The sequence below is a fragment of the Cloeon dipterum genome, chromosome X (assembly GCF_949628265.1).
Source record: "Cloeon dipterum chromosome X, ieCloDipt1.1, whole genome shotgun sequence".
Classification (NCBI taxonomy): Eukaryota; Metazoa; Arthropoda; class Insecta; order Ephemeroptera; family Baetidae; genus Cloeon; species Cloeon dipterum.
In genome coordinates, this window is record NC_088790.1 from 23,848,170 (window position 1) to 23,872,973 (window position 24,804).

Genomic DNA, 24,804 nt, shown 5'->3' on the forward strand with positions numbered 1-24,804 from the left:
AAGTTAACATTTCATATTCCAGCAGATCTAATTGTGTTGTGGTCACCTCAATGGACCGAACAGATTATTATTATAATTTTTTTAGCAATTCAGTACTGCTGATTTTGATGTTTTTTACTGGATTGATCTTGCAAAATCCAAATAATGTCCTCGTCGCCAATGCAGAAATGAATCCTTTGAGAAATTAGTTTTTGAGCCTAAATTTTCAGAGGCAACAATTTTAATTATTTAGTTAAATAGCTGCAAAAATTTGTATATTTTTAAAATCTTCCTTCTTGAAATCTAATTTAATTTTACAAGAAAGAGTTTCCCAGAAAATTGGAATACACGTTGGATACCACGGACGAAATTTATAGTAAATTTTGGGGAAAACTGGCCAAAATTTGAATTTCGACTGAAGCAAAATCTTCTTTTGGTTTTTCTTGGTTATTCAAAACAATCAAATATTTGCCATTTTTGCCTGTAGGCAAGAATATTCATTTTTAAAATCTTACCGCTGTAAAAAATAAAATATAATGATAGTCCAATATTTTAGATAGTTTTTCTAACAAATATATTCACTTTTAATGCTCGTATATGTCGATTTTATGACCTTATCCGGTATTAAATTGTTTTAACAAGCTAGAAAATCGGTAATTTCAGTGGTAAAATTAATTTCAACGATTGTTGAAAAATGTCCAAAGCCAAAAGGAAAAAAGCTACTATTTGTGCTGTTCATTATAATTAAAAATTTTAAGCAAAACAATTTATAGTATTCATTTTTCTAATTTCATCAGCATCTACCTTGAAACCAAGGTATAAGTTATTTCGTATGTAATAGTTTTACATAAAAATTCTTAATTTAGCCCTTATATTGAACAACAAAATTATTGTAGCAAAAAATGTATTGTCAAATACCGTCAAAAAATATGTTCTGCAAAATAAATTTTTACCATTTTCATACAACAATTAAGTTCTCAAAATTGGGAAAGAGCAGGGTGAAATTGACATTAAGCGTAAAATTATTGACAAACCCGTTCAATCATTCAAGAAATTTGGCAAATTTCTTGGTCCTAATTTTTTTAGAGTACTTCATATTCAACGATTTTTATCAACAATTCTAATTATTTTTTCAATTGTAGACCTGCATCAACTCACTTGAAAATAAAAATAATAAATCTCCCCGTATTAAAGTTTAAAAAATAAATAAATAGAGCATACCAAAATTCTGCCCTTCTTTTAAAAACAGTTTTGTTCCGCATTTATCGACAGGTTGGCAGAAAAACGGGAGCAATTTCGTTGCGCAAATTACACTGCTGCTTCTTCTCCCGAGAGCTGCTGTTACCGAGAGTGCACGAGGAGAGTAATAAAAGAAGCTGGCGTGTTCACTCGCCATTCACACGCCGCGCGGGCTGAAAAGGATCTGGAAATGAGCTTTTTATGCCTCGGCCCGCTCTCAAACGTGTATTATATTGTTGCAATTTGTCGACGCGCTGCTTAGCGTAACTGCTTATTTGTAGGAAAGGAAGAAGCGAGTGTGTCTAATTATAAGTTGAAAAAAGGCACCCCCAGCACCCCCTAGACGCGTGAGGGGAGCTGCTGCTTGCGGGCTAATTGGTTATTTAGCCCAGCACTTCTCGAGCGGTCTTAATGAGCTGCCCGTTCCCCATTCGCCGGCTGCGTGTGAGCAATTAAAATTCTTGTTAGCCCGCCGATTTTTTGTGCCGCCGCCGCCACCGCTCCTAAATTTGACACGAGAATGACTGGCTCAAACTGACAATTAATTGCCTTTCACCGTCAGCTTCCCTATTGCGCCAATTATCAGATTGATTTATTAAACTGTGCATATACGCTCGCCTCATGAATCAAATAATAGTCAGACGCAGTTAATATAATATGTTTTATTATTTCACTTAAAGTGATTAAATTGCTTGCACTTGTTGAATAAAACTACAAATCAATTTATTCTTATTCGAGCTTTATTTTTGTTTCTTTTTTTCCCGTAAAATAATTACGTTTTTAACTGTTTAGTTTACATACTCGGTTTAAATTTATTATTGCATAATTTTCGTTCTTAAAAATTTAAATTGTTGTTTGTAGAGGAAAAGAAAACAAATTGGACAAATTTTAATTAAGAAAAGCAATTTAGTCAATGTATATAAATTATGATAATCAATCATCAGTTTCACGATATTCCTTGTTTTTACATTCAATTTTTCCCCTTTAAGATATATCAGTTAATATTTCAGACGGTTGCTAATTAAAATTTCAATTGTTTTAGGCTTTCTCTATTTCTAGGTGACACAAAGTTAGAAAGGTTCAATCGATTTGAAGTATACTTGGTATGTTGATTGCCTCCAGGAAGGTGACCAACCAAATAAAAGTATTTCATTTTTCTGAAATCCAAAAATTGCCCAACTTGTAAGAGTTTTGGCTTCAAATTCGATTATCTCGGCTTCCAGAAGTGCACATGAGACAAACTTTACGCCATTTGAAAGATAATAAAATGGGCAAAAAATCAGCAACAGATTCAAGGTCATAGGTCACTTAAATTTGGCCGCATTCTAAAATCACCGCCAGATATCTAAGGCCCAAAATTTTCTCAACGCAATGCACAAACACAAATATTGCTCCAAATTCAAGATTAAGGGATATAAACATTATTTTATTCATTTTCGAGATATGCACATTGAAAGTATTAAAAACGTAGTAATTTCGGGCCTCGAAACTAATTGTAGTATTATCAAATATTTGATTTTCCACCTGAGCGGATATGACCATCGACCGATTTTAAACAAATATTCATGACTATTTTGGAGATTTAAATTAATTTTCAATCCCTCAGGAAGTTTCCGGGGATGGTTTTTGGGTTTTAATAAACATTATTCAAAATTAGCGTTCTTTTTTGGTGTCAATTCTTAAGATTTTCCGCATCAAAAAATGTAAAATAATAATTTCTTTTTTAAAAACAATGTGTAAACTTGTGTTTAAAAATCATCAACAGAAATACTGCAAAAACACCACATTAAATGTTAAAATTAAATAAAGAAAAAGCCGTCTTCTAAAGAGTTTTCTTCACTGGCCCATTAATCAGCGGATTTTGTTGTTTAATCATCGCTCTAAGGGAGCTAATAACCATTTCTCGGGTCTTTCACGCCGCTCCTCTCGCTTTAAATAACACGAGAGAGAGAGAGAGAGAGAGAGAGAGAGAGAGAGAGAGAGAGAGAGCACTGCTTGTGTGTGTGTTTGTTGCTGCAGGCTGCAAGACGTGCGAGGCGGGCTAAATTTACTGAAGTAATTACATGCCGAGTGATTGATCGCGCGACTTCGATCCTCGCCGCTCACTTTTCGAGTCTCTGCGGCAGTTTTCCGCTCCTCTCTCAACGGGCTGGAAATTAAGCGAGATGTGCTGAGAAATCACGCTACTTCTCTTTCTCGTTTCCTTGTTTGATGTTTTTATTTCCACGAGATTCGCTTCTAAATTTTTGAGACGGTTTTTAAATTAAAGATTAGTGATGCGTAAAAAATCCGATCGTTTTATATAATAATCTTCAACAGTTAAATTTTGTCAATAGGGACACATAAAATTTCAAACGATTGATCATTTTTACCTTCGACAAAATTAATATTTTAATTTTTTTAACTCTCATCAAGTAGGTTTTTTGGTGTTTTGTAGATATTTCCTTGGCTGTCTATATCCTCGGAATGTCCAGCAAGAAAATTCCGGGACTTTTAAAACAATACAAATTTTTGAATGTTTTCTAAATTCAACCAAAAACCAACTTAAATCAGAATGGGTGAATTTTAAATATGATTATGAGATATTGTTTTAAGCCACATTTTTATTTTCCTATAAAGTGTCCAGAACGAAGCTAAAAAAATCTATACCACTTATTTCTAAATATAATTTATTTGGAAATTGCGCATTAGTCCAAAAAAATTAAAGGTGCTAAGTGGGAGAAAACGCAACAGTTAAAACAATGAACACTTTTTGGGATGTAAAAATTGATCGGTTTCTCTAATTCATTAAACAGAGTTTGCATGTTTGTGTATTTTTAAAAACAATTTTGAAATTTTGGGCCAATTCCTTAAAATCTCCTAATATCGCCAAAAGCTCCACCATTTCAGGAAAGGCTATACGAGTTAAATAGTTAAGCCAAAAACCAAAACGTTTAAAGTAAATAGTTTCCTGTTGAATACCCTGTTCTCTCTGCCTGAAATACTATTTTAGGTTTGATTTTTTACCGATTTTAATTCAAAAACAAGAATTCCTCTTACTGTTACATCTAACTAATTCGAAAATTAATTTAATATTGTCTAGAAAAATTACCTCCTAATTAACTTCACTCATTTCTTGTGTTTTAATGTGAAAAATCGCGTCTCTCTAGCATGATTCATCGTGCGGGATTGCCAGTGTTGGCAGCAATTTTCTCATTTTCCAGCTGCATTAAAAATTCAGCTCGGGTTTCCGTGGTGGGATGAGACCCCCGGCGGGATCATCTCTCATGCTTTTCTACGCGACAGCTAATTTGTGTTTTAACTGTCTGGCATAGAAAGATTAGGTGCAAGGGAGAAGCAAGAGAGAGAGCATGGGGGTAGGCGATGACAATTTTCTTCCAGTTTAACGACTCAACGAGCTCTTGAGATGTGTATCTTTCTCGCTTATTTTTAATTAATGAGCTCCCTCTTTCTCGCCGGGCTGGCATCGACGCACTTTTCTCTTGCCTCCGCGCCCGGTAATGAAGAGAAATAAGGAGAGATTCAATTAAAAAGTCGCTAATTACGACGAAGACGAAAGAAAGAAATCGGCCAAGTGGAAAATTAATCGACTGCGATGGAATATCAATTATTTCTCCCTGGTACGCTGGCAAAAACACCCGTTCTAATTGAAAAGATCGCAGTGTTCGTTATGAAATGACGTTCATTAATTTTTTTATCTCGATTCGACAGATTCTGATGTTAAAAAAAAAAACACACTCACAGAACGCTAGTTTGATAATTATTTGCTAATTAGACCCTTCCAGTGTAAAATATTTTTAATTTGAGCTATAAAATTTGGGGAGAATCAAAAGCCTTGTAAGGGAGTCTTTTTGTTGAATTTATTTTTTGTTTAATAGAGCTTTCTTTCTTATCAGTAATTTTGCCAATCATTAAAACGTTAAATACTCGAAAGAGTTTTTAAAGAGGATTGATACTGCAAAAGACTGGAAATTCCTTGCTGCCAATGCATGAACTGATATCCCTTTTAGGATTCAGCTACCCAAATTTGACGTAGAAGTAGCACTGCAATTTTTTTAGAAAATAGGCCGCAAAGGTAGCAAAAGCAGGGTTTGCAAAAGCCCGCGTTTTTTCATGTAAACCCACTGCATTGCAAAAAAATGTTTTTTGCGGGTTTATCTGCAATTTTGCGTAATTTCCCGAAACACATGCATTCTTATTGAAGATCAAAAACTCTAATTATGGATGACCGGAAAATGGGATTTTACAAAATCAGTATGAAAGCCAATATAGTTTCACCAAAAGACAGAAAATTTTAACTCTCTTCTTAATTTTCCAAAATTGCAGGTTTTTATGACGCGAAATATTACTTTTTCGGGTTAAAATCGGGAAAAATGCGAAAAAAACCAATAGTGGTGGGGGTTTTCCAGCTGTTTTTGTATGCAAAAAACCAGTGGTGCATTTTTGCGCATTGCAAAATTGGCGTTTGGTTTTTAAATGGTAAGAACTGTTTCCCTGCTTGAAATCTTATTTCATTTCTCAACAAAGAGTTTCCCTAAAAGGTTTCATACGCTGTTGAACAGATGAATCAAAATCTGCTAAAAAAATGTAGTCAAGCGCTCTAAATTTTGGAGAAAATTAAAAAAATTACAGTTAGCAAGGTTCTTTTTTGATTACTGCAAATAATAGGGCAGTTTTTTTGCTTATTGCATTCAACAAATTCAAATAATTTTCTATATTTGCCCCGTGTGAAGGGAAATTTGGCAGATGAACCGAATTAATGAAATTTAGAAGACGCCGTAAATTTATAAAAATCAAGAGAGGTCCGAATTTATGGGACACCTTAGTGAAAGAAGAATTGAGAGAATTCTGCCCATTGCAATGCAACAAATCCACGGAAGCAAATGAGACACTTTAACTCAATTAATTTATTTTAAATTGCCAATAAATGTTATTTTTTCTTTCAAAAAGATTACAAATCTTGCAATAAGCTGTCATAATGTGGAGCTGCAAATTGATAAAGCAGCCAAGGCGGCTGTGAAAAAAAAAATCGAATTTACGCAATGGTGTGGGCTTTGGTGGTGCACGTGTTGCATAACTGAAAGAATCTCGGGGGCTATCAGGAGGAAAGGCATGCAAGTTTGAGGGATGAGGCAGCGAGTATAATGACTGCTGGTGAAACATTCACGAGGCAGCCTGGTGGGACAAGCCGCGCGCCATTTTACGACTTGCCACTCAGCCGATCTAATATTCCATAAACACAGAGACTGAGTGCCGGCGCTGCCTGCCTTGCGGCCGCCTTGCTGCCCGCCTCGCCTCGCCTCGGCTGGGGGAGTTTGATTAATCGAGCCTCAAGCCGGCATTAATAATTTGCGGCCTGTTTTACTCGCTTTCCGGCAGCCACTCCGCTATTCCCGCCAGCCGCCAGAGGGGAGAAAACACATTTGCCGCGAATCATCATCAACGAAATGCGTGCTCAGGTTACCAAGCACGAGCACCGGCCGCACTCTACTATAAAGTACTGCTCTCCCACCCGCCCCAGGAAAAATGCGTCTTTCGCGAAATTTGAGATGCGTTTGCGGAGTGGAATGACATTTCTGTTTGCAACGGCAAAAAATCTGGATTACCTGATTGTTAATTAAGAAAGAAGAATAAAATTGACACGAAAATCCAATTTCGGATGAATTGATCAATTAATATTTGTAAAAATGGGGCCAGCAGATTTCATTTCCTGATGACTGATTGACTTAAAAAAACGCCAAATTTTGTTCTAGTTTAATTTGCTCAAAAACTCACCCCTGGGGGCTTGAGGGGGAAAAGGGCGGATCTTCACCCCCATTTACCACCACATATATGCCTAAAATAATTACGACGAACAAAGCTGAGATCAAATTTGACTGAAATCTGGGAAAATGTACTCGAACCGGACATTAAAACGTTATCCTTGGAGGCAAAAATTTCACGTTTATCTAACTTTTGCTAAAAGAAGACAATAAAGCGCATCACCAATACGTAAAAATTGTATTCCCTTCGAAAAGCAGAATTTTTTAATGAGTTCTCAAAATTTCGTGTCCTAATTTTAATTTGTTGAGGGAAAACATACTTTTAATAATATAACTTCATCGCATTTTTTTAACGAATACGTTCTTGAATTCTAGTAGGCAAAATATTCATATTTATATTTAATTTTTAAATATTCTTTAGGCTTTATTGCAGATATATATTGAAGCCTCTCGTCTAGAGTCCTAAATTTGTGTTGCAATTTATATTTAGAAACGCGAACTCTTGCAAAAATTTATTCAATTTACAAAAAAAGAAGAAGCCATAAAACAAAGCCTCGAGTCCATAAGTAATTAAAGTATATGGTAGAACAATGCAAACCGTCTATTAAGCACTCAAAATTATTCTGCCTTTTTCTCAAAGAAAATTGTCTGAAATTCTATAAAATTAATTAAAATGTTAAGGAAAACCCCGATCATAAATAATTGGTTGTGCAAATTTCCGAGCAATCTCATTGTCAGCTCTAAATTTTGTGCTTTATTTAAAAGCTTAATTATTTCTTAAAAATTAAATCCTTTTCAGATTTAGTGTATTTATACATCCCTATTTTATTTGTTTAGCTTGATATGGATAAAACTTTTACAACTTGAGATGTGTTGGTGGCTTTTAAGTCAGGGATATTTATTTTTATTTGATCATAAAAGCCAAAATTTACAATCTGACAAATCTAACATCGTCTGCCTGCAGCGAATCGCAATTTATTTAATATCTTTCCAATGTAAATTTTCCTTACGCGACAAAACATCTATGGACAATCCTTGGAATTTTAATCCCCAATTAATTTTCTAGAATTCTTAAAGGCACCAAATTCTACGCGGACCTGGAAAATATCTTAATTTGAGGAATTTACCAAGAAAACGAAGGAATGAATTAGAATGAACATGTTTTAACAATCTATTTATTAGTATAACAGTTTTGAACAGACATGAAATGAATTTGGCCAGTCCTGTTTGTACGGGAGAGTAAAGCAAAGTATTGCACAACACATAAGTTAAAATTATATTGTTGGACAACTCTGGAGAAACGATATTATTTGTGCACACCATTCAACTGGAAAATAAATGTGTCATCGTACAGTCACAAAAATAATTGTCGAGCTCTTCTTTTTAAAATATACATCCTATATGCTGCATTTTCATTGTTTTTATTTGTTACATTTTCATTTAAAATACTTTCTTTTCATCCAAAACTAACAGTATAATAAATTTTTAAAATTCAGTGGCGGCTTTTTTCACGCATCGACGGCAAATTATAAATAATTAATAAATTAAGTTCTTAAAAATACTGAGCCTCTCTCTCGAGGTCGCAAAGTGTGGTCAAAAGGAACTCAGGGGACTAAATTTACTCGGTAGGATCATTCCAGCAGCCTTATAACAGTTTCAGATAATTACCCACTCCGACGCGGAGAGCAAACCAGCCAGCACTTTGTTGATTAGGAAAGGTAAGGCATCGATTTACAAAAAAGAGAGAAGCGACCGCCACTGGCAAACGTAAACAGCGATTATTTGCGACCGCGTACTTTTATTTTCAGTTTACTCGGATGAGGTATCATTTTAATGGGCTGCGTTTAAAAGCTTTTCATCCACACAGTCTGCTGCCGCTAACTACATATTTGAACATCACTAGTTTGTGTAATCGTTGGCTTAGATAAAGGAACATTTTTTGCTCAACTAGGCGCTAGAGTACAGAATTTGTTGCCAAGCCTTTTCAACGCACTGACCAGATTCCTGACAAGTCAACAAAGAAGTCTACAGAATCAGCACAGAAAAGTAAAATCAAGGTTAGCAACGAATAGATCTAGGAAAAGTCACGGCACTAATCCAGCAGTGTTAAGGATCACAATCATAACAAAACTCTTCTTCCTCTTTTTACCCAACTAGTGAATAAGCGTCGTTTGCTAGAGCAGCACGTTGTAGTGCCTGTCGTCCTCGGCGATCAGCACGATGCTCGGCTCGCTTGGCGTTGTCTCCTCCTTGCCGAAGCTGCACACAAAGTCTTCGGTGCCAAAGGAGTTTGGTCGAACCACCTTGATGTTCACGCCTAGCGTGTGGCTCAGCAGGAACATTTCAACCTGTCAAAATAATTCAAATAAAAATTTAAATGTTGGGTTAAATTTATCTTAGTTAGATATATTTTTATAATTTTTTGAATTAATTTAAATTTACTGTAGTTAAAAATAAAGAATTACCTGCTCGAGGCCTCCGCTGTTGCCGACAACTTGCAGGTGGTTGTTCATAAAGTCTCTGGGGTTCTCTGAAGTGTCCCTGGCGAACATCAGCATTGCGAAAAGGGGCAGCTCGTCAGGGCAGGTGACGCTCTGCTCGTGGATTTTCAGGGCGGTCGCCATCATGTGCAGCTTGACAGCCTCCAGCAAATGCAGGTCCAGACTGGCGTTCGCGTTCAACATGTTCACCAACAGGCTCTCACGGTTTGTAGTTTCGCTCAAAAGTGTCGACTGTAAGCAAAAAATGACAGAATTTCAAATTTTACCAATCAACTGATTAATCTTGTTGAATATTCTGATATTTCTAAGAGTAAAAAGATTCGGATGCCTGAAGTCGAAAATGATATATTTTTTTTAATTTAACAGTATTAAAGAACCAGTAAAATTCTTACCACGTTGTCTAAGCTGTCGAGGCACTGCTTCATTCCGTGGAGCACGTTGTTGCCCCTGTAAGGGAGGCGTCCGGCGAACTGCCAGTCTTGAATCCAGGAGCTGCCGCTGCCGACGGCCTTGGCGAGCGCGGCGAACGTGGCGTCGCCCTTTGGCACGGGCAAATTCGTCGAAAGGCATTGGAAAAGCGCCGCTCGCACAGCGCAGTAGTTGTCGCCGCGGATCCGGCGGATGTATTGCTTGCCTACAACTCCGGACACTTCCGAATAACCCTGAAATTATTATTTGGTTTGAGATTTTACATTGGTATGCGGACGGGGTTTTTGAAGTAAATATAAAAATAGTAAACAAATGTACAATTTTTGTGCTCCTATAGAAATTTAATAAAATAGAACAAAATATTTTAGGTTCTGAAAGCTGTTTACATTTTTTCAGGCTGAAAATTAATTTTTATTAAGCAATATCGATTTAACTTTATTTTAAACTAAATTTGCATATAAAATAAGCAAAATCACAAGCTCTCAAACTAATTTGGCATAGAGGGGTCAAAGAATTTTTTTTAAAAAATACCTTGAGCATCCTCTGGGCTTTGAGCGTGTTTCCGTGCCACTCCCTTAGAGCATACTCAAGAATTTGCTCCCTGTCGCCAATGTTTGGCTGCAGCGGCGGGCTCACATCGGAGGGGGTGGGTAATTCAGAGGAGGGGGTCAAAAAGGCATCAGACTCGGGGGTGACCAGCTCGCTGGTTTTCGCACCACTCATCCAGCTGGACAAAAATTGAATCACTCATTACTAGGGCTGTGAATGACAGGAAGACCCAGAAAAAAGTTGAATATTTATTTTTTACATTCAAGTACCAAAATTGAACGTGTAATATCAATTCCAAAATTAAAAACAGTATAATAATTAATTAAAAGAAGCTAATATTATTAATAAAATTAAGTTTTTGTGACATTAACTGTCATAATATTTCTAAAACAAATTTTATAGTTATTATTCGATTGTCTAAATTACACACCCCTACTAGCGTGAAGAATATCATCTGGCGATTCTACCGATTAAAACAAAAAAATCGACCGGGGCTTACCTTCTGGAGAGGAGCGAGGAGTCGCTGAGGGTGCGGTGGCTCTCGGAGGAAGTGTCCCACTCCATGAAGCCCGACTCTTCTGAGCTCCACTGCAGCAGATTGGGCGGCTGCAAATTCAACAGCTTGAGCTCCGGTTTCTTTGTTTCGGCTTGCACAGATTGGAGGCTGTAAATATTGATCTTGTGAGAAAGTGGAACGCCAAGCGAGAGTGGAAAAACACCGACCTTTGTGTCGGGTTTTCGTTATTGTCAAGGTTAAGGTCTTGGCCGCTCAGCTCGGCCTCCAAATCCAACTCCAAGGTGGCGACGCAGTTTAGTTTCTCGTCACCGGCGTCGTCGTCTCGCTCTTCGAAAAGGGGCTGCTGGTCCAGGTCTTCGTCCCACTCCAGGTGGGCCATCAGTTCGTCTTCCTCGCTAAATGCAGACCCCAGAGACATCTGCTGTTCTTGCTGAAAAAGTTTAACATTTTTTATTATTTATACTGTCGAAAACTGAACTTGCTCTTGATAGCTAAAAATGTACATGATCAAATTTGATTTGTTTTAGTCTCCAAAACATTTAAAAGTATTTATAAATAGTGCGAAAAAACCTTTTTTTAAATGAAATAATTAAAAAATTAAGAGGCATAAAATATTTATATTTTTGTTAATTTCTTCTATCGAAAAAATTTGTCTTAAAATCAGGTCAGAAAAATTTGTGCAATTTTTCAAGCCTAAAACAATTTTCAACTTACATAAAGTAAGAAACAACATTTTTTTCAACGTATTATCAGGGATTTTATAGGCTTAGTTATCACGTTTCTCTAGACAGTAATAATTTCGCCATTTCGTTCTCGCAGAATGAGAGCAGACGCGCGTAATAAAAGTGTGACTCACGCTTGGCAAGTAGTATCCTCTGCCTATGTGCATCTGCTGCGTCGCAGCTGCAATTGGCGAGTCCAATTGCTTCGCCTGCTCGCTTCCTTGACTGCAGTTGATCAGAGCCATGTCTGACAACTCAGAGGAAATGCTCTTGTTGATGCAGGTGAGGCTGTAAAGGCCGGCAAAACACGCTTTTCGCTCGGATTCTTCGTTCGGCGCCTCCGTCATCAGGCTAGACATTCCCGGCACGTTCCGGTTGCACTTGATGGTTTCAAAGTCTTCGTCCATCAACAGGCAGTTGTTTTTTAGCTGGTCAATTTCCTGGAAATAATTAATATTTTTTATTGTTTCTTTTTTACGAAAAATATTAAAAAAATTACGTGTTACTTATCAAGAGCAATTATTTAAAAAATATTGAAAATCATATTTATATTTCCATGAAATATAATTTTATCCACGCGGATGACAAATCAAAAGATAAAATAAATACCTGCTGCAGTTTTTCAAGGCAGGCAACAGTTGCCGAGTCGTCGGTCTCCTTGACGCTCCACTCGATGCTGAAGTCGGAGCACGTGCTCTCGAACGAACCCTCCCTGTGGAACTTGGAGCCGTGCTTCTCGTAGTCGGAGAACGAGAAGCCGAGCGAGTCAACAGAAAAGTCCCTCGGCAATGATGGGTAGCACGGATAGGAGCCTTCAAGGCTGCTGCTCTCGGCGCCGTCTGGCGCCATCCTCTCCGCGAAGTTCAGGTAGCTTTGAGCCTTTTTCAGGTTGGGCTTGTCGTCGCCCTTGCACGGCGTCACCGGCCAGCTTGCTCCCTTCTTTTGAACTTGCTGCAAAATCATTCATGGAGGATTGTAAATTTGTTTTTTTTTAATAATAATATATATAATTATGCTATCAATTTTTGACATTTTTTAAATGTTTATTTACTAGAATTCATCTGTAAAATTTAGTTATTTTATGTAAACAATTTTTGTATTTGCTTTAGAATTTTTTAACCATTTCCAATTAATTTAATTTAATTTTTTGGGATGAACGGGTCTTACTATTGGATTTGATAGTGGGGGGATGGAGCCGTTGATGCTGGAGAGGAGCCAGCCCTTGTTGGCTGCCTCCCTGGTGTGCGTTTGGCTCGCTCTGCGGCCGCCCCACATACTGCGGAAGCCATTTCTGCAGCGTTTGGAAGCCGACCTGCGGTCCCTGAGATGAGATTCAGAGTAGATGCTTTCATCATCCTGCGAAACCGATGAAATATTTTGATTAGCACCTAATCAGTGACGAGCCCACTGAAATTGATAAGCGCAGCTTCTGTTTTGTATTTAGGTAAGATATTAGAGCACTACTTGAGGTTCAACGATCAGGCAGTAAATTTGCGAGAAGGTCAAAACGGGCATGGAATCGCCCAGAAGATTAGATTTCAATGTGATGAGATGAGCAAAGGTTTAATTGAAACAATTTACGAACCTCCGATTGTGAGAGGGATATGCAGTTGTATCTATCTGCGTAGTCGGCGTCGTCGCATGATGTGTCCGGGCCGAAGTAGTTACTCTAAAAAATAGAATAAATGTTTGCTCGAATAATACAAACATTCTACGCACTTGTACGGATCCGTAGGGGGCCTCTTCGCCCGACTCGAGAAGGTGTCGCCTTGTTTGGTACAAATTTTTCAAGGTCTTGCCCGTGGAAGTGAAAATGCTACGTTTTGCGTTGCGCGGCGAGTCCGGCGGGTTTTTCGGCCAGTAATGATGGTACAGTTTGTAGCACACGAACCCTCCAACGCCCAGGAAGAAGAAGAAGCTGGTGGCTTTTACTGAAACAATTTTAAAAATTTCATTAGGTTTACAAGTCTATCTAGCAAAATATTTCAATTAGCAAATGGCTGTAATTTAAAATCAACAAAAAGTAAATTTTTAAAATAAATGTCGGAAAAGTTTGTAAGTTTTTCAAATGGCGAGGACTGTCTCCCTACTTTAATTCTGATTTTATTTCACAACAAAGATTTTCCCTAAAATGTCTCCTAGACCGTTGGATAGATCTCGATGGGAGGCAGGAAAATATGGTCAAGCGCAGGAGAATTTGGAGATATTCGGCAATTTTCGAATTTAAACTGTCACAAGGTTCTTAAATACTTTTGCATATTGTTGAAAAAATTGTTTACTTAAGCCGAAAATTACAATAATTTTCAAGTTTCTTCACAATCAGTATGAAATACACTTACTTCCTACTTGTATTAGTAAAATGCCCGTGTGTTTTTTTACCTCAAGAAGAAATAAAAACAATATTTAATGCAAATGATAGTTTTTTTTTAAAAAACAATCAAAGTGTACGCATTTCACTTAGAACAGTTGAAAATATTCGAATACTTTGTTTGGAAAAACAAGAGACAATTTAAAATTTCTACAAAAACTATCCCAATTAAAGAAAAAATAAAGAAATGCTTTGTATTAAATTATTGAAAACTACAATCCCATTTAAATTAATTAATTATTCCACTGAATAGAATAAATTAATAATTTTAACAAGAAAATTAAAAAGGCAAAAAATGTACAAGCGAAACGGAATAAGCAAAACCTGGACTGGCGTCGTGCATTTCATCACTCGAGCAGAGCTAGGAACAAAATAACTACCAAAGCCCTTGCACGGTGAGAAAGAAAGAAAATCGACACCGGATCCACGACGCGCAAACCTAAGAGGGATCGTGTTTAAATGCACAAATAGGAACGCGGCAAGTTCCACTCTACTTTTTTAAGCTTGACCGAGCAGCCAAGGTTAAGTGTGCAAACCTATAAAAATTTCAATTTGTTTTATAGTCTCCATCTCCATCTCCATCTCGAGAATACGAGGAAAAGATATTTTTAAAGAGTCATCCTCATTCGCACTGACGAGCCCGGAAATGATTTAAGAGCCGTTTTGCCTTGTTAAATATTTGACACCCACGCTCGGCGGCGATTATTGCACTTTCATTTTCCCAATGATGCAGCTTACGTCCCACTCCAGATGCAGGCGTACGTGCCATAGCGCAGGTAATCGCATCTCCCGCGCCCGCCGATTGTTTGTTTGGTACATGCACACGTTATTAGCGCGACGCGAAATCTCGCCACTCGAGTCAACTCGAGATGCAATCGGAGAGGATGATAAATAATAATAATTTTTCCGTGAGATCATAGCAGGGTGTCCGTGACTTGCGGCAGGTGCAGCCAAATCCCAATTTTCGCACTGTGCATGACCTATGAAACGAGAAACGAGGCCGGCCCTGGGGCCTTTAACGCCGCCACCGCCACCGCCGACAATGGCTTAGGAAGCCTTTCGATTTGTATTCCGTGCGCTCAACTCGACTGGCTCGTTTTCCTCCGGGATTGTGGAAAACCTGTTTTACTTTTTAGCTCAATACTAAATCACAGTTGGCGGCTGGAAGCGGTTGAGGAAATTTGAACTTGAAATTCAATTAATAAAAATTATTATTGGCGAAATGTTTAGCTCAGTATTGCTCTAATTTAAATCTATATAGGCTAAACAAATAGTTAATTTATAGATGTGTTAGAAAAATAATTTTTGATTTATATTTGCACCAGTATTTTTTAATGAAACTGTCGATTTCGTACCAAATTTGATTTGAGAATTAATTTTGACTAATAATTTAACTGATATTTGTAAAATTAATTTAAACATCTAATAGCTATTCTTGCTAATCTTTTGTTTGTGGAAATTAACGATGAGGCTAGATTGAAGGACTATCAATGACAAATTATTCATTTTTTTTAAACAAACTTTTGAGTTTCCATTGAGAAAGAATTAAAAAAATAGTAAATTGTTGTATGCTTTTTTTAGGTGAAATGAACTAATTAATTAAATTACAAGGTCAATAAAACTCGAGGCGTTTTAATCTCCTTACACAGCTGATATCGAGTATAATTAAGAATACAATAGAACTTAAAATTTTCCACTCCATAGCAAAAGCCACTCAATATCAAATATTATAGATTTCAAAGAACTCTGTCCTCTCAATTACGTCAAAGATTTTTTACAGATAATATTTTATAATTTTTAAGATGTCACTTAAAAGAAAATAAATCTCTAGGAAAGAATGAGAAATTTTCAAAGAATGTATGGCTACTCCTGTAATTATACAAAATGCAGAATAATAATTAATTGCTATTATTTTCTCTGCGTGTATTTTTTAATTATTATTTCGTTACTAAACTTGCCCTTAAGTCTTGGAGAAAATTTATCAATTCATCATCTAGATCTAGATTTTTAAAATCTCACCGGTAGCCAGATCGAAGATTGTATCGAAATGTGGGAAAGCCATCTTTTGCTTTTCGTGTGAGTTTCGCGTGTAATTGATCATTAATAAGCAAATTTTATCTCAATTTAATAAAAAAAACTCGTTTCTTTGACACATTTCGCCTGTTTCAAAGGCACCAGAGTTGCAAAATTTAAAAAATGCAGTGCAGTGTTGAAAACAATTTTTTTTAATTTTTACCAGTTTCTTGTAGACAATATTTGCACCTCAGTTTTCAATTATTTTCTAATTATTAGCTCATGGCCTCGACTTGAAAAATTTTGAGATAAATTTTTGGAAAAATTGAGGTAGCAAAAATGAAAAAACATGCACAGTGGATAAATTTTTGACCACTCCGACCGCAAATTTTAGATTTTCATAGGGGAAAAATGGATTAAATTCATTTCTTGCATTTCTCGCGCAAGAAATTGGTTAAAATTGAGTGGTAAAAACCGTTTAAAACCAGTGATGAAAAAAATCGGGTGGTAAGAATAAAATGCAACCCTGAAAGGCGCCGCACCCCAGCCAACGCCATACCTGCGCGTCACACGAATCTCGCCCCTGGTGTAAAATCCTAATTTTCTGCGGATGAAATTTTAAATTTGTCTTTCTTTTCAGGGCATTTTTAAAATTTTCAAGCAAATCAAGTAGAAAACACTTTTTAATTTCACATTTTTTTAAACCCAGCTGTTTGAACCCACCTGTCATATTTTTTGTATCGGAACATCATGAGTGTTGGTTATTTATAGGCCAAAATGAACGTCACCGCTCGCCGCTCACATCACACCAAAGGTGCAACAAACTATAATTATTTCACCTGTGCTGTGCGCTTAATAATTTGTTTTTACTGCTTGCAAGTCAAGAGAGAGAGAGAGAGAATTTAAATATACAGCCGGCTGCGTTTCGAAAATTTATTTCTTCTCGTAACGGGACGGGAACCTCGATCGTGTCCTTTTAATTTAAACACATTCTACTGCACGATGGAGTGACCCCCGCGAGTAAGAAGTTCCGCGTCCGTTCGATCGATAACGAATTCCGAACAATCGGCTCGCTCGCACGTACTTTGCTTTTTGCTCGAATAAAAATGAGCGGAAATCACACTTGCCATAAAAGGAGAGGTGATTAGGAACCAGTCATTAAAGATTACGCCGCGCGCGTGCTGATTACGAAGACAGCTATAGTTAATTACATCAGCAGGCAACACAAAAAATAAAACTTGCTTTGGGAAACCCTGTGAGAGCACCGCACGCATGATATTCTGGTATTATTATTATTGCGCCCGAAAATAGATCTGGAGAACGGAACAGTCGCCTCAAGACAAAACACAAATATTGGATTTCTGCCTAAAAGCTGAATAACTCCTTTTAGCGCACATGCCGTTCCCTGTCGATATACAACACACTTCTCGGTATTGATCCCCCGACGTGAATGCCAAGAGCACACATTCCCCCCAAGCCAAATAAAATAAAGCAAAAAAAAAAAAATACCAATGAGAATTTAAAGAGACAAATCACTGATTGTGAGCTGTTCAAATTTTTTTTAATTCAGCTCATTTAAATTCCTGTTTAATTAAGCATTTGAATAATTTTTATACCAGACTCGCAGACGAGGGCCCAGTTGTCCGAAAATCGGCAAATCTCGAAGCCGAGCGCGCTGACGAGGGCGAGCCAGTTGGAGTCGAGGGCCGCGTTCGAGTTGAAGGCACAGTTGGCGAGCACGTCGGCCGTGGGAAAGCCGCCGATCAGCGCGACCTGCTCGTGTCTGCAGTAGATGGAAAAGTGCAGGCTGCAGTCCTGCGGGTAGATGTTGAGCGTGACCATGTCTGGAGGCTGCCCTCCGCAGCCGCACAGCGCCGCGCGGCTCCACATGCACCGGGAGGCCTCAGGACATCACCAACTCCTCATGTCCGCACTCGGACACTCCTGCAGTCCTCTTGCTGGTGGTCTTCGCCCTTTGTCTTTCGTGAGTGGTGCCCTTTACACGCTCGCAGCACCCTCTGGCAGGCTGTTCGTCGTAGCTCGTTTGGCTCCGCGCTCGCGGCTCCCGCTGATTATATAGGTCTACGCCAGCGGTGGGATTTCGCACATTGATTTTAGGGGAAAGGGGGGCGTGCCGTAAACATCCAGTTTTCTTGCCGAATGGAAGATTTCTCGGCAGGATCGTGCGAATAGGATATTTTGTGGAATATTCGACATTTTGACTCATTAAAAAAATTAAAAAAATTGACAGATTTAAGAGTTAACTCGTTTCTGCGCATGCGCCGATTTTCTTTAAAGTGTTGCATTTTTTGTGAGGCAGGTGGTGTGTATTGATAATAATGTTGGTTGACTTGAAGAAATTTAATAAAATTCGTACATCAAATCAAATTTCACACTAAATTAAGTGCAAGCCAAACGCTCTTCCAGATGAAGGAGTGGAAAATGATTTTATATATCAAGTTCGACAGAAATTTTCAAATGTTTCGCGCCATTACCATTCTTTAAATGCGGTAAAAACCAAGGAGGTTAAACACGAAGAACGGCTTGTAAGCCCGCCATGTTGTCCTGGAGAAATTCAAGATAATCCTGATAATCCTTATTGCCAAGATGGCGGCCGTACGTGCATTTGCGCGATCTCGGCCGGTGTATCTCCCGGCGGATACGGCTTCGGCGGCGGAGTAATTGATGAGCGAAACACAAAAGAGCAGGCAGCTTGTGATGGCTTTTTAGCGGAGCGTGTGTTGACGAGATAAACAAGCGGACCGAGACACAACGCCGGCTTTCGAGGTGCGTACATAACCGAGACAGCCGAAGCCGAACTATAACCGCTGCTTGTGTCCGTCTGCCAGCAGCAGAGCAGCGATCAAGCCCCAGCACCACCGAAAAAACGCACTCAAACGAACGCTCTGCTGCGATGGAGGGTTGCGAAGGCAAGACAGCGGCCGTCGAGACAACGCTTGTGTCCGGGGTGACCGTCCAGGAGGTTGGCCCCAACGGCAACCTCATGCCAAAGTTCAACACGCCGGTCGACTTCGCTGTCCTCTACGACCCGGAGGGCGCCAGCATAAGGGTCACGCGAGGTCCGCTGCACCCTTATTTTGGCATAACATTTTACATCACAGACGCTTTCAGGTGCAGAGCAAACCGAGCTGATCGAGTTTCCGGTCACCTTCACGACAGAGTGCTGCAGAATGGGCGACAGGGGCTACCTCTTCCGCTTGGACATCGACACGATTTTGTTTGTATTCCGGGATGAAAAAGGTATTATTCCGTTTGATTTGAATTGAATTAGGGGTTTGAGTAATCGAGACGTTTAGACGCACGAGCCATACACAACAGAATTGCCCGGGTAAAATCCAACAAAGAAACCATATCCGTGTTCAGAGAAAGGACAGACGAGTCGTCAGCATCCCAGTACTTCCAAGTACTTTATTTCCTTTCTAACCCTTTCTTATTTTAATTATTTAATTTATTTTTCAGTTCTACGGCTACCTTTCGCAACAACAAAATATGATGCAGGACTACGTGCGGACGAGCACCTACCAGCGGGCCTTCCTTGCCAACGATGTGGACTTTAAAGACAAGATTGTGCTTGATGTCGGGGCAGGCTCTGGCATTCTCTCCTTTTTCGCCGTGCAGGCGGGCGCCAAGAAGGTCTACGCTGTCGAGGCCAGTTCCATGGCGCAACACGCTAAAGTCAGTACATTTTAATTATCTTCATTCTTGTCTTTTAGTGAGGGAGTTTTCCTAACTTTTATCAATTAATAAGAATACTCAGACAATGCTTCTAAACAATGGTCTGTTTCACTAGCGATTTCTCTAAAAAAAATACTATAAAAGATAAACGGAGGTGGCAATTTCTTCATAGTGTTCGGTTTAAAAATATTATTAGTTGTTACATTTACCCAGTCTTATCTTTGCAGATAAAAATAACTACCAAAATACGTTTGCAGGAAGAATTTAGTTCAGAGCCATTAAATAAAATATCTCTTGTCATTCCTTCAATGTTAAAAATTTGAAAAACTTCCAAGAAGAAGAGTTTTACGTCAACCTTTTTCAGAATATTAAAAAATTGAAAAATCCATGAAATTTCTGAGCGCTTGCTGGTAACGATACCAGAAATTTAATATAGATGCCAAATTTTTTGAAGATTTTCCCTCGTGAATGTGAGTTTTAAAATTTTTTTTTTTGATAAATTTTTGTAAAGTCTAAAAAAATATTTTTATTTTCCTAAAACCTAATTTTTAGGAAACAAGTAACCAGAAAATCAAAACATTATTAGTTAGGTTATTTTTAAAACGGCATTATAAGTTAGTATCTCGTTTAACTTAAAAGTTTGCGTTTTTTCATCAGTAAAAAAGTTAACTGGAATATTTGCCTCGACGCTGATAGTAATTTTTGTAGATAAACGATAATGATAACGTTTTTCTCATCGTGGATTTTACCGGTTTAACGAGCCTAAATCATTTCGCCCTTTTAAAATGATATATTTAATTTTTCAAAATTGTCAAAATGAAGGTGAATAGCTTCCAAAATTACTTAGCTCCTTATTGACAGATAATTTAGCTTCGTGTTTGTATTAATTTTTTTAAATGACTTTTTTTTAAATTGATTAAAATCATCAATGGAAATTTTAAAGATGGAAATTTCATCAACTTTCAGATGTATATTTTATTATTTTATTTAATTACAGAGTTCAGAAAAACCCCTGAAAAAATATTAATCTTTCCTTAAAATGTCTACAAAAAATTTAAGACAGTATTTTTCTTGAAATTTAAATATGACCTTTTTAAACTATAATTTTTAAAATCTAGAGGTCTCATCTGCGAGATTTAAAGCGGCAGCTTGCGGGACTGGTCTAGCTAAATTTTTGGCCCGGTGGTGGCGGCTGGGGCTCTTCATTTTGATTGGCGTCTGACAATATTTTTAATTTGAAGTTTGATATCAAGACATTTTTCCTCCTGCACTTTTGAAATTTTGACCCTTTTTCCCTGGCGCAGCTTACGCCAGTGACCATAAATTTGCCGGCTGGCGCTGTGCAGCGCGACTGAGACTTTTACCTATTTTTAATCACTAATTTCTAAATTTGAATTTTGCTGTGATTGTCTCAGATGGTGGTGGAGGCGAACAAACTGTCGGACGTTATCGAGGTGCGCGCTGGCAAAATCGAGGAGCTGGATATCCCAGAGCAGGTGGATGTGATAATATCAGAGCCGATGGGCTACATGCTGTACAACGAGCGGATGCTGGAGACGTACCTGCACGCCAAGAAGTGGCTCAAACCCGGCGGCCACATGTACCCGAGCCGTGGCGACTTGCACGTGGCGCCCTTCACCGACGACGCCCTCTACATGGAGCACTTTGCCAAGGCAAACTTCTGGTACCAGCAGAACTTCCACGGCGTCGACCTCAGCAGCCTCCGCAAAGCAGCTATGAAAGAGTACTACCGACAGCCCATCGTCGACACCTTCGACTTCCGCATTTGCATGGCCAAGTCTGTCCGGCACATACTTGATTTTAAGACTGCTCACGAAAAAGATCTCCATAAAATAGGTGAGCATGGATTTTCAGTTTAGTTGTTCTAAATTTTATTTCAGCCTGAATATTTTAATTTGATATTTTTTGCGTTTTACGGAGCATCTGAATACATATTAAAATCATATTTTGGTGAATTTTGGACAGAATTTGGTCAGACAATATAATTATGAAATATCATTTTATAATATTTTTTAAGAAAAATTTTAATTTCCTCATTCTGGGCTGTTTTGTTAATTTTATTTAAATCTGCTCATATTTGTAAATTAAATATTATTTTCTATTTTTCTTGCTCAACGAAATTTTTGGATAGTTAGTTAATCTGTTTAAAAATGGATTTTTTAATTGATTAATTATTTAAAAATTATACCAAATAAAAAATGGAGCTGTTCGTCATTAGTTGGACAATTTTTTACATTATAACTAGTTTTTCTGACGAATTTCTGACGTATTTAAATATACTTGGCAAGAAATTTTAAAACATATAAAGAACTAAATGACCAATTCGCTGTTTAACCGACTTTTCCTTATAAACATTTTAATTTTATTAATTTAAGAGCTATTAAAATGGTTGAATAATGAAAAGTAATTTTAAATTTCTTATTTCTGAATTTAATGGCTACTTTGGAACTTTTATATTAATTTAATTCTTTTATATCGTAGAACCAAATCCAAGCAACCATTTTTTAACTTTGCAGAGGTTCCACTCGAATTCCACCTTCTCCAATCGGGAACGGTGCACGGGCTGGCCTTTTGGTTTGACGTTGCCTTCGGCGGCTCACAGCAAACGGTGTGGCTGTCGACAGCGCCCACCGAACCCCTGACCCACTGGTATCAGGTGCGCTGCCTCCTGGAAACGCCTATTTTCGTCAAACAGGGCCAGCTGCTCACTGGCCGCGTCCTTCTGCTCGCCAACAAGAGGTGACGATTTTTTGTTTTTTTAAATCGTCGAATTAGAAGTAATTCATATTTTGTGGTGCTGCAGACAAAGCTACGACGTGGTGATCGAACTGTGCGTCGAAGGCACCGGCACCAGGTCTGCCAACACGCTGGACCTGAAGAACCCATTCTTCCGCTACACCGGCCAAAGTCCGCAGCCTCCAGTCGGCTCCAACACGACCTCACCCAGCGAAAATATTTGGGCCCAGCTCGACGCACAAGGCGCCAGACAAGGTAATAAGTCCAATACATTTAATTTAAAAATAATGTTCTCTTAATATTTAAACCACAACTAAACATTAAAATTATTTACAAAATTGTTTGACTGAATGAAATTTTTTAAATTGAAAGAAAATAAATATTTTGCTTCCAATCTAGATTAAAAGGAGATTCGGAGTTTCAGGATTTTTTTTAATATGCACGCTTATAAAACTAAAAAACTAATTTCTATTTGAAATAACCTTTATGGCAGTGTATTTACGAACGTGCTAGTATTCATAGGAACAATCGACTGTTTAGAAAACTTACCAGTATTTTCCGACGCAGCCGTCAACATGGTGAACGGCATCATGGTGAACGGCTTGGGTGATGTATCGATGGAAACGACACACCAGCCCAACAGCTTGATTAACATCGGCAACAACACCGCCTACCTGCACCCTGGCTCCATCCCCAGCACCGGCCGCCAGAGGGTGTCTCAGGGCACGGCAACCTCAACCCACCAATCGCAGCTTATCGGTGGCGGCATCGCCCCAACTTTATTCACTACTTCTGTAAGTTCTCTTGATTTCAATTTCGACGCTGGTTTTTCCAGACTGGCAGCACAGAATTTAAATTTAAATATTTTATGACTGGATTAAATTATTTTTCCCTTGTTGAAATTAGTTATTATTTATTTATTAAAATTAAATTATTTTAAATAAATTTCATCCTCAATTTGCATTGATTTTCCCATTAATTTAAAATTTAAATTTTCACATTGTCTCCAGAAAGTGTGAGAAACACAATTTTTTGTAATTTTTATTCGGTAATTCGAAAATTAAAATTTATACAAGATTTATTTATCTGTTTGACATAATTTTCCTTTTCCAATATTTGACTAAAATTCAATTTGTTCGTTCAGCAAACACCGACGATTAGCATGGGTTCGACGGCAGCTGGTTACCCAATGCCGAACATGCTGATCGGCGACTACACGACGCACCAGGCGGCCAACGTGCTGCTGCCAGACTTCGCGGCCGTCGGGCAGAATAATTTGCAGCAGCTGGTCAGCGGTTACCGGCAGTAGCGGGGCCGAGGCGAAATTCTCCCGTGGGCCACATGATTCCAAACTGAGTTTGAATGTAAGCAAGGCAATATTTATATAAAGAGAAATTGCGCAGCTGCGAAACAAAACGACGAGTGTAAATAGCTGCTTCGGACGCTGGCCTCGCGTAATTCGTGTATGCCGAGCCTCACTTTTTATTTATTCACACTTGATTCACAAACACACGACACGACGAGACAGGGCGTTTTTTTCAGACTGGATGGCTCGTGTGCCATCTTGAGGTCGTACTCGTGCGACGAATCGATGCGTTTCTTCCGTCGAAGAACTTAAAGCTTAAATTTTGTATTTAAATTCATTTTTAGGTCGTTTAAATTAAATTGGCGGAAAGTGTTTTGGTACCACTATAGTGTCGCTACGTTTTTTGAGACTAGTATTTTGTAGGCTTTACTTTGTTAGTAGCCGTGAACCGTGACCTTTCCTTTTGCTGCAATCCTGGCCCTCCCAGAGTTTACCAGTATGATAGTTTGCTCACAATTATCTTCAATGTGCAGTAGGATGAATCTCGTTTTGCGTTGTCCAAATTGAACAAATTAATACGACACACACAAGTTTTGCACTAATATTTGGTGCTGCTCTAATACACTTTTGGAGAATCCTCCCTAGTATTATTGTACGCCCCCCTTTTTATCGAACGAAGGATTTCATTTTTGTGCATTTTAGAATTAAAAAAAATACTGTACGGCAATATTTGCATTTTCTTTCCCTCTCCCGCTTCCGACCGCATCAATATTTTTGTTTTGTGAAATTTGCATTTAAATCGTAATTCTCCATGCAGGTACAACAGGTGCTCAGGAACGAGATTTGCACATCAGGGTGTATCCTGATGACTCCCAAAGGGTCAAATTTCTGGTGCAAGCAATGAAGATTAAATAAGCCCGTTCCAAAATCAATTATTTTGGCCCTCTCCCGTAAAAATACTTACTT

At 38.2% G+C, this 24,804-nt stretch overlaps 2 protein-coding genes across 5 annotated transcripts; one reads left to right on the top strand and one right to left on the bottom strand.

Moving 5' to 3' along the window:
• Positions 1–8,123: 8,123 nt before the first annotated feature.
• Positions 8,124–18,171, bottom strand: LOC135945486 (uncharacterized). Of its 2 annotated transcripts, none has more exons than XM_065493214.1 (12): positions 17,696–18,171; positions 13,418–13,629; positions 13,284–13,367; positions 12,866–13,054; positions 12,308–12,649; positions 11,833–12,138; positions 11,183–11,406; positions 10,959–11,123; positions 10,442–10,637; positions 9,874–10,143; positions 9,446–9,712; positions 8,124–9,328 (listed from the first exon to the last, which is right to left on the bottom strand). In XM_065493214.1, the coding sequence occupies exons 1-12, from the start codon at positions 17,967–17,969 to the stop codon at positions 9,155–9,157; spliced, it is 2,703 nt and encodes a 900-aa protein (XP_065349286.1). In that variant the 5' UTR covers positions 17,970–18,171; the 3' UTR covers positions 8,124–9,154. The 2 variants fall into 2 exon arrangements, with proteins under 2 accessions (XP_065349286.1, XP_065349287.1); XM_065493215.1 differs by lacking the exon at positions 17,696–18,171 and adding an exon at positions 14,391–14,424.
• A 520-nt stretch (positions 18,172–18,691) lies between these two features.
• Art4 (arginine methyltransferase 4) lies at positions 18,692–24,565 on the top strand. 3 transcript variants are annotated; one of them, XM_065496199.1, is made up of 10 exons: positions 18,692–18,866; positions 18,932–19,159; positions 19,212–19,340; positions 19,397–19,503; positions 19,560–19,775; positions 21,191–21,632; positions 22,313–22,535; positions 22,600–22,787; positions 23,046–23,326; positions 23,677–24,565. In XM_065496199.1, exons 2-10 carry the CDS (start codon positions 18,994–18,996, stop codon positions 23,839–23,841), a joined length of 1,917 nt encoding a protein of 638 aa, XP_065352271.1. In that variant the 5' UTR covers positions 18,692–18,866; positions 18,932–18,993; the 3' UTR covers positions 23,842–24,565. The 3 variants fall into 3 exon arrangements, with proteins under 3 accessions (XP_065352271.1, XP_065352272.1, XP_065352274.1); XM_065496200.1 differs by having other exon boundaries at positions 18,693–19,159; positions 23,073–23,326; XM_065496202.1 differs by having other exon boundaries at positions 18,694–19,159; positions 23,100–23,326.
• The last annotated feature ends 239 nt before the right edge of the window (positions 24,566–24,804 follow it).

Excerpts from the sequence above, each read along its gene's own strand:
- LOC135945486 (XM_065493214.1), bottom strand. The coding sequence starts at position 17,969 with ATGTGGAGCCGCGCGGCGCTGTGCGGCTGCGGAGGGCAGCCTCCAGAC. Across the intron at positions 13,368-13,417 it reads CCCCCTACGGATCCGTACAA|AGTAACTACTTCGGCCCGGA; the intron begins GTGCGTAGAATG and ends TCTATTTTTTAG. Across the intron at positions 13,055-13,283 it reads TATCCCTCTCACAATCGGAG|GATGATGAAAGCATCTACTC; the intron begins GTTCGTAAATTG and ends TCGGTTTCGCAG.
- Art4 (XM_065496199.1), top strand. The coding sequence starts at position 18,994 with ATGGAGGGTTGCGAAGGCAAGACAGCGGCCGTCGAGACAACGCTTGTG. Across the intron at positions 22,788-23,045 it reads CGCACAAGGCGCCAGACAAG|TATTCATAGGAACAATCGAC; the intron begins GTAATAAGTCCA and ends CGAACGTGCTAG. Across the intron at positions 23,327-23,676 it reads CAACTTTATTCACTACTTCT|CAAACACCGACGATTAGCAT; the intron begins GTAAGTTCTCTT and ends TTGTTCGTTCAG.